Source organism: Quercus robur, chromosome 11 (assembly GCF_932294415.1).
Source record: "Quercus robur chromosome 11, dhQueRobu3.1, whole genome shotgun sequence".
Taxonomy (NCBI): Eukaryota; Viridiplantae; Streptophyta; class Magnoliopsida; order Fagales; family Fagaceae; genus Quercus; species Quercus robur.
The window spans coordinates 30,074,114-30,082,561 of record NC_065544.1 but is presented as its reverse complement, the minus strand read 5'-3'; the positions used below and the strand labels follow the sequence as shown (position 1 = coordinate 30,082,561).

Genomic DNA, 8,448 nt, shown 5'->3' with positions numbered 1-8,448 from the left:
ATTTCAGTTTTTGCTCTTGAAGGTTGTGTAACTTGTGTTATCTGGTATTGCATTCATAGCATTTGAACTTCTTCCTAAAGGGGCTATTGGATAAAAAAAATTGGAATTTCTTTTTCACTCAAGGCCTGATTTGGTGAGAACTTTTTTTTCTAGATACTTTTCATTACTTTTCAAGTGATAACATGTCTTTACCATTATTGTTATCCTGTTTTCAATAGTCTTTTACAATGTGTATCTAGGTCTTAATGTTAAGACTCCATAAAGTAAGTCAATTCATAAAGAAAATTTTCATGTTGAGTGAACTTGTGTCAATGTATTTGCTATTCATTGAATTTCTAATACTAGATATTTTCAATCTTACATATCATATTATATTTTCAATCTTACAAAGGTGAGCTCCCAGGGAAATTTGGCTTAGCAACTCTGGTGATACTCTTGTTATAGGTTCCATATGAGACTCATGCATGTATGTTCCTCTCTTTTGTTGTTAATTCAAAATATAAATACTTGTGCTACAATATTTTCTGGTCCAATTAAAGTTATATATATATATATATATGAAAACCACATAATTTATTATAAGTCTTTAAAATGGGCTTCAAAAAGAGAAATTGTAAATATATGCTTCCAATCCAATATTTGCTGGTCCAATTAAAGAAGAATTGGGGAAGTGAAGTGAAGTGAGATAGAAAAATGAATTAAAATTTTTTACGTGGGCTGTGGGACTATTTATTTAATTTTTATTTTTTAGATATGGAAGAAGAATTCAAAGGAAAATGAGGGGTTATTAAATTTTAAGGTTCCAAGTGTATGAATATTCGTCTCCTGACTTTTCATTAAAAAGAAAAAAAAAAAACATTTTCTTGATTTTCACTCTTTTTTTACTTGAAAGGTTTTCAGGATGATGTTGAGGTGGATGATTCAAAATTGGGCTCAGAGAAACAAGCTACTGTTCACACTTAAAAGCCCAATGCGATAGTAAATGTCTATTCTTTCCTTTATTGGCCCACAAAAGACAACTTCATGGAAAAGACAAGCGCGGGCTTTACAATTGGATAATTATGAGCCTGACAGTCTTTGCCTAGGCCCATTACTTGTTAAACGAACTTGTTTACCAAAGGAAGATTTATTTGTGTACGTTTGGGAACATGTTATTAATTTTTGCTTTTTTTTTGGCCGAAATTGAAACCTGAAAGTGTTATTTAGCTTTTTACTAAAAAGTTTTTGCTGAAAATAGGCTAAAGTATACTTGTACTTTGAAAATTTGAGAAAAAGTAAGGAAAAATAAGATTTTAAAAAGTTGTACATAAAAGCTAAAAAGCAAAGATTTAGCTTATCTAACTTTTACTTAAATTTTTTTTTGCTGAAAATACTGTAGATATAAGGTACAAGTTAAATAAAATAAGTAGATGACTTAGGTGAGACCCATAAATAGTAAGAAAAATAAATAAATATTAAATAAAATAAGTAGGTGACTCACATAGGACCTGCAAATAGTAAGAAAAATAAGTAATAAATTGACTTATAAAATAATGAACGATAATAAGAGAAATTGCTCTCTTATTTTACTATCCTCATGGCAAATGATGTTACTTTTTTTAATTAAAAAAAAAAATCTAACCTTGTTTTAAAAAAAAATTCTTGGATTAAATTTAGGTACAATGCCATAAATCCAATACATTAGGTTCATCAATAAAATTAAATCACATGGTTTTATTAACCAATAAAACACATACATAATTTTTTTTTCTCAAGAATTTATTTTATTTTATTTTTATACAAGATAGAATTTTATTCTACCATAATCTAAAGTGTATATGTGTATGAAGCTCCATCTTGGAGATTTGAACCCGGCTCTTGCCTCTCATACCCCACAAGCACTTATACTTATGAAGTAACCATCACATCAAGGGTGTGCAGTGATAATAAAAATTAAATTCAATGTAGCTATGTGTTGGAGTTTAATTGGAACCTTATCATTTATTTTTTTTATATGAGAAGAAGGGGCCTACAAGCTTTTAAGGATATATATTAGTCTGAAATAAAAATATTGCTTAAAGCGTCAAAATACTCCAAATTTTAAATTGATATATTTTCTAGGAGTAAATCTTACTGGCTTTGAGTTTGATACTAACAGAATACGTTGGGAATTTATTGTTTTGTCTAGAATATGTTTTGATACTCCCATGTACCCATGTTTTTACCATCAATAATGATCAAAAGTCTAATGCTTACAATCGACACATACCAAAGGAAAATTATGTGTCACACTTGAAAATTCAAGATTTTGTGTGATTGCTCGGTCTAGAGCTATTTTGCCTACATTGTATGCTTGCTCTGTCTCTCCTCAGCTCTCCAACCCATGACTTGGTGTTTTTTTTAGGTGAAACCATGACTTGGTAATTGCAAGTGCCACAACGAGGAACCTATGGAGTCCCTAATAATTTCTCATAATATTTTCTATTTCTGTTTTTATTTTCTATTACTGTTTTGTCAAAATTCAAAAGGATGGCCAAAACAATAATAAAAAAAAAAAACAAAACTTTTGTATTTTTGTTTCTTTTGTCAATAATCATTTTAGTCGCCAACAACTTTATAGTTCAATTGACATTGTTTTTTATGAAAATGTTCAAGATTCAAATATCTTTTCTAACTATCGAATTATAGAAAGAGAAAAAAGAAATTATAGTCTTTTCATCTTTAATTTTCTTGTCGCAAGACATCCATAAATAGAAGAAAACTATACAAATACAAATGCACAACATACTTTTGAATTTCTTTCTAACTTTTATTAAAACAAAACAAAACAACTTTTGAATTTCAATCTAATTTTTTTAATGGGTAGTGTTAGTTCATTTTGTTTTATGTCAGATTTTTTACCAACTATATAGGGTGTAGAGCTAATAAAGTTGACTTTTTGAGTTTCACTTGTTAATTTAGTAATATTTTTAGTCATCTTATTAATTTATACTAATATTTTATTAGGTAGACCTCACAATAAATTATTTTTAACAGGCACCGCAAGATGACCATTAACATTTCCCCTTTTTTAATAAGCAATTTCATTCTGATTTATAAAGCTCTGTTTGATATACCCACTCAAACACATATTTTCAGTTTTTAAATAACCTTACATATATTTTCACATACTTTTTTACCCATATATATTTTCACACATGTTTTTAAACAACAAAACACATATTTTTAAGTGCATGTACCAAACACCTCCTAAGTTTTCTTAAAAAAAAAAAAAAAAAAAACAAAACAAAACTGATATATAAGTTCAGGTCCAAGAGTACAATCTTAACATTTAATGATCTAAGATACTTTCCAATATAACCGAAAACAAAATTGATATCTTGAATGGGTTAAAAAACAGATCCTTCTTTTTGAATACCATTACTGGAATTTGAATTATGAGATTCTGTCATTTCAACTGCCAATAATGAAAATTGCCCAAAATATTTCCCTTTTTATTTTTTCATTTCTGTCCAAAAAAAAAAAAAAAAAAAAAAAAAAAAAAAAAAAAAAAAAAAAAAAACTCCATACAGCAAGTAAATCTTTATCATTAACCCTTTTATCTGCAAAATTAAAGTCAAAGATTGTCAACGGCTACCCTTCCAAAAACAAAGTCCCATGATCTAACGGCTCCAACCTTTTTGAACTATTCAATAATATTTTTCCCCAACGGTCAAAAACACCTCACCATTTTAAATTCCCAAACCCTGCCTTCTTTTCTTTCACTTTGAAAACTAGCCGTTACTATCAAATCCTCTATCCCCCATTTCTCTCTCTCTAAAATCAAATCCTCCAAGATCTTCAAGAACCTTGCCATTTTCTTGCTCCATATTTTCTCCCTCTTTCTCTTTCTTTTTCTGAACAAATCAATTAGCAGATTCACTTCCAAACCCATCATTCAAACTCTCTGAGAAATCGAAATCCATGGCTTTGCCTTCAAACAAAGCTTCTGCCTCAACGATAATGTCTGGCAGGCCAAACTCAAGTGCAAGAAACTCGGAAACCAGCAACCCCATCAGAAGGAGTTTCAGTGGGAACCCATTTACGAAACCCTCAGTTGTTATCAACCCAAGAGGGTTCAATCCCAATACTCCGGCTAATAGCCCTTCAGGTTTGGCTTTCTTTCACACCCTTAATTTTCATGTTCTTTATTGGTCTCTTTTACAACAATAATGACAAAGTAATTGTTTACAAATATTTACAAATTTTTGTGAGTGAAAGTTATAGGAAACGATAGGAAAATGTTTACAAATTTTTGTGTTGTGATTAAAAATTTGACACATCTTTTGGAGTTTTTTCTTTTTTTGTTAGAATAGTATAATTTGTTTTATTGTTTGGGTTTTCAAGGAATAAGTGAAACAAAAAATCAAACCAATTAATGTAAATTATTAATCTGTTTTCCTTAAATATTTGGCTAGATGAAGAATAGTTGCTGGGAACCTGGAAAATGTTTAATCATGGTTCTATACTCAACATTAAGAATCATGATGCAATTTTTTCCCCTTTCTTTTCTTAGACTTAGAAGTGAAGAACTTTTCATAGGATATATTTTTAATTTATATATGAAATGGGTTTTGTTCTGTTCAGTCTAAATTCAAATTCTCTATTTTACTCAAAATTTTCTCAACAATAGAATAGTATCGGTTTGTGGGTTTTTATTTATGTTCTTTTCCATGTTGATGGATTGCAGATTTTCATCGAAGAAACTCTATAGGGAAAGATCAAGGGGACAAAGAAAATACAAAAGATCACAATCTTAAGCCTGGAAGAGTCAGATCTCCTGCAGTTGCTTCAAAGGGCACAAAGAATTTCATGTCTCCAACCATCTCGGCGGCTTCCAAGATCACCCCATCTCCAAAAAAGAAGATATTGGTCGAGAGGAACGAGCCAGCTCGAACTTCTCTTTCATTCTCTACTGAGAAAAGCCCGTGCCGGTCTGTGAGATTCTCGGATATAGTGGAAGACATTAATTCAAAGGCAGATGCTAGTTTGGAAGAGAACAAGACTGAGGCCTCGGATGACAAGGAGGCAAGTCTTACAGCTTCTTCAATTTCAGAAGCTTTGAGATGTGAGGAAGTACTTGATCCTGAGGTAACTGTGAGTTCCAAGATTGACTCAAAATCTTTACCTGAGACTGTTACTGATGAACCAGATTGTGTTAATCTTGACCCAACTTTCAAGATTAGTCCTACTTCTTCGTGTTCGTGGTCGTGTCCTATATTAGCACCTCTTGATGCAGACCCTTCATTGCCTCCTTATGATCCTAAAACCAATTACCTTTCGCCTAGGCCACAGTTTCTTCACTACAGACCAAATCCTCGAATTGAGGTTTATCTCAACAAGGATGATGGAAGGCGACTTGAGGAGAGCTTCATTTCTGGAAGCTTTTCAGACACTGATGCTACGGAAGAGGCACAATCTGACTACTCACAGAAAGAAAGTGAGGATGTTTCTTCGGTTGAGATATTAAAAGAAGAGGAGGAAGAAGAAGAAGAAGAAGAAGAAGAGGTTGATGTTTCTGAACCGAGCCCAATTAGTACTCATTTGCCAAAAGAGGAGGAAGAAGAAGAAGAAGAAAAAGAGGTCGATGTTTCTGAACCGAGCCCAATTAGTACTCATTTGCCAAAAGAGGAGGAGACAATGAAAGCAAAAGGGGGTTCTAAGCTACACTTCTTTACGAGATCAAAGTTCATGGTGCTGCTTCTGGTTCTGTCAGTTGCTTGTTTATCAGTCTCAGTTACTAATTCTCCTGTCATTGATCCCTCTGTGCTTAAGGAGTCTAGCTTCATTAAGATTTATGATTCATATGAGATTGCTGAATTTGCAAAAGCAAATTTGGATGGCTTAGCTCAAAATTTTCGGCTGTGGTATGCTAATTCTATCTCCTTTGTTTCTGAGCTGATTTTGAGTTTCAAAGGAGTACCTATTTCGGGTCCTCTGCATTACTGTAACTTGACCGTGTTGCACGAGGATAGTCCTGTTGATGGCTACCTTGTGTTTGATCACAGTCCTAAAGGAACGGGAGAGAAGTTTGAAAATATTAACCTATTGGGATCAATGAGGGAGAGTGAAGATGATATGGAATCACTAGAAGAGGAGGATCAGCATGAGATTGAAGCAGATGAAGATTCTGTTGGGGAAGTTTTAAAGGGTCTTGATGATCCAGAATATGAAGAAGTAAGCCAAGAGATTGAAGAGGTTTCAGCAGAGCATGGGGAAGTGCTTCCAGCACTAGAGGCTGAGGTCATTCAAACAGAGAAGTCCGAGGAAGAGGTTGGTTTTACTGTTCACCTCGACAGTGAGCAGCAAAGCAATTTAATCTACATTGAACAGCCAGTTATGGTTCCAATGGCTGATGAAATTCAACCTCAAGTTTCTGAAGCTGGGGAAATCCAAGGTGAATGTGAGAAGACTTCTTTTGATGAAATGGAGTCTGCAAAAGGAGACTTGAATCCCGAAAGCCCAGAATTTGATGCTTCAGCCAAGAATCTACAGAGTTCAGAAGATGGGGAGTTCACACTTAATGGAACAAAAGAAACAATTTTCAGAGGGAAGGTGAAGGGAATTACTTTTCTGTTATTGACCGTAATTGCAGCTGCTGGTTTCATATATGTGAGGAAAAGCAAAAATGTAAGACCAAATGCTTCTATCAATGTAGAGCAGCCACTTTTGGCTAAGAAATTGGACTTCAGTCCAATGTCACTTGAGAGACCGTCTTCTCGGAATTGGCCAACTGAGGTTGACATGGTTGGAGAGTCATGTCCTTCTGAAATGAGCAGCTTACAGAGGAGCCCATCTTACAGCAAGAAAAATGAAGCTCAGAGCCAAGAGAGGAGGGCCAGGAAGAACTATAAGAGAGAATCACTAGCCTCTTCTTCTGACTACTCCATGGCTTCACATTCTTATGGAAGTTTTACTACTTACGAGAAAATTCCTACCAAGCATGTAAGTAATCTAATTGCTATCTTCACAGTTTTCAATGAACATTTACTGTCAACTATAAATTTCTCACCTGTATATCATGCTTTTGTTGATTTAGCAGGGACATGTAGCAGACGAGGAGACTATTACTCCAGTGAGACGCTCAAGTAGGATCAGAAGCCAAGTCACTTCTCCGTGATGACCCAGCCAAGTTCTATTTTAGTTTCTAATTCTCCCCATTGCAAAGCGAAGCAATCATTTGTGAATAAGCCACTAATTAGTTGCTTTGTTAGTTTGACTGGTTGAAAAATTTGTTATTGGTACTGCACTGATTAGTAGTTCTCTAATTGACTATTAATTTCAGATTCTTCTGATTTTTAATCCAATCCTCTTTGTATTTCCACTATTCTTTCTATTGTATTTCAACAGATTTATTATGTTATCTGAAACTGTGTTGTGTACCAGTTGTGCGAAGAAGCAGATTCTCTATGGTTTAAATATCATAGTGATCTGTACGTTCATGGGAACTTTGACATCATTCCTTAGTCCTTCTGTAGCAATTCAAAGCACATTAGTTAATAGTGCTGCTGATTTTGGAGTAGATAACATATTTTTTAACTAAAAGGGATTTGGACAGTAGCAATCCAAATACTCGCATCACAGCAATACATGAAACAGCCAATGGAATCTAATTTTGTGGTGAAGATGATAAGTTGTACTGAAAAAATCAATTTGACCGTGTCATGCGTAATTGCGATTACTGCAAAAGGGCAGTGCATCAATTGTATAACTTCTGTGCTATTTTTTCTTTTTACTTGAAGCATTATTTTTTCCCCTTTTTTTTTATTTTTATTTTTAATCTCATTCAAGTCCCAAAGGAACAAGGACTTCTTTTTTTTTTTTCTCTGCATTGGGAACGTTGACTTTTATGTTGCATCTGTTGCAATTTGGTACTTGGGTATTGATCGTACATCCTTCATCTAATTCCTCCTGACCAACTTATATCATTGTGATGACATCTTGAACATGAACAAGAGAGACTTTTTTATCAACCTACTGCTATCAAGGGGTCTGAATTTGTAAATCTGATAACAATAGACAAGGGAAGTATTTTTGGGGCACCATAGGCAAAATGGAATAATTTTGAAGGACAAGGAAATATATGGAGTTTCTTTATCAAATAGCATTGTGATTTTAATGGTGTAAAATGCATGCAGATCATGTAGATTATGGAAAAGGGATAAATAAGGAAAATGTTTGAAGAGAAACCATTCAAACTATGCCAATATCTTTTTATTTGATATGAGTTTTGAAAATCTAATGATTGCATGTTCTTATTATATTCTCTATTCTTACACAATTTCAAGAAGATAAAAAATCACTAGCTATGTCATTAATCAAATGTTTAAACTTCAAGTTTTTGTAATTTAAAACTATGTATAAAAAATAATTTTATTGATCAAATACTAAATAGCATCCGATTTGAATGAAATTTTACATGTGTATTAA

General features: G+C 33.1%; 1 protein-coding gene across 2 annotated transcripts; it reads left to right on the top strand.

The window, feature by feature from the left end:
* Positions 1-3,736: 3,736 nt before the first annotated feature.
* Positions 3,737-7,345, top strand: LOC126706117 (uncharacterized). 2 transcript variants are annotated; one of them, XM_050405414.1, is made up of 3 exons: positions 3,737-4,129; positions 4,709-6,963; positions 7,061-7,345. In XM_050405414.1, exons 1-3 carry the CDS (start codon positions 3,943-3,945, stop codon positions 7,136-7,138), a joined length of 2,520 nt encoding a protein of 839 aa, XP_050261371.1. In that variant the 5' UTR covers positions 3,737-3,942; the 3' UTR covers positions 7,139-7,345. The 2 variants fall into 2 exon arrangements, with proteins under 2 accessions (XP_050261371.1, XP_050261369.1); XM_050405412.1 differs by having other exon boundaries at positions 7,058-7,345.
* Positions 7,346-8,448: the final 1,103 nt, after the last annotated feature.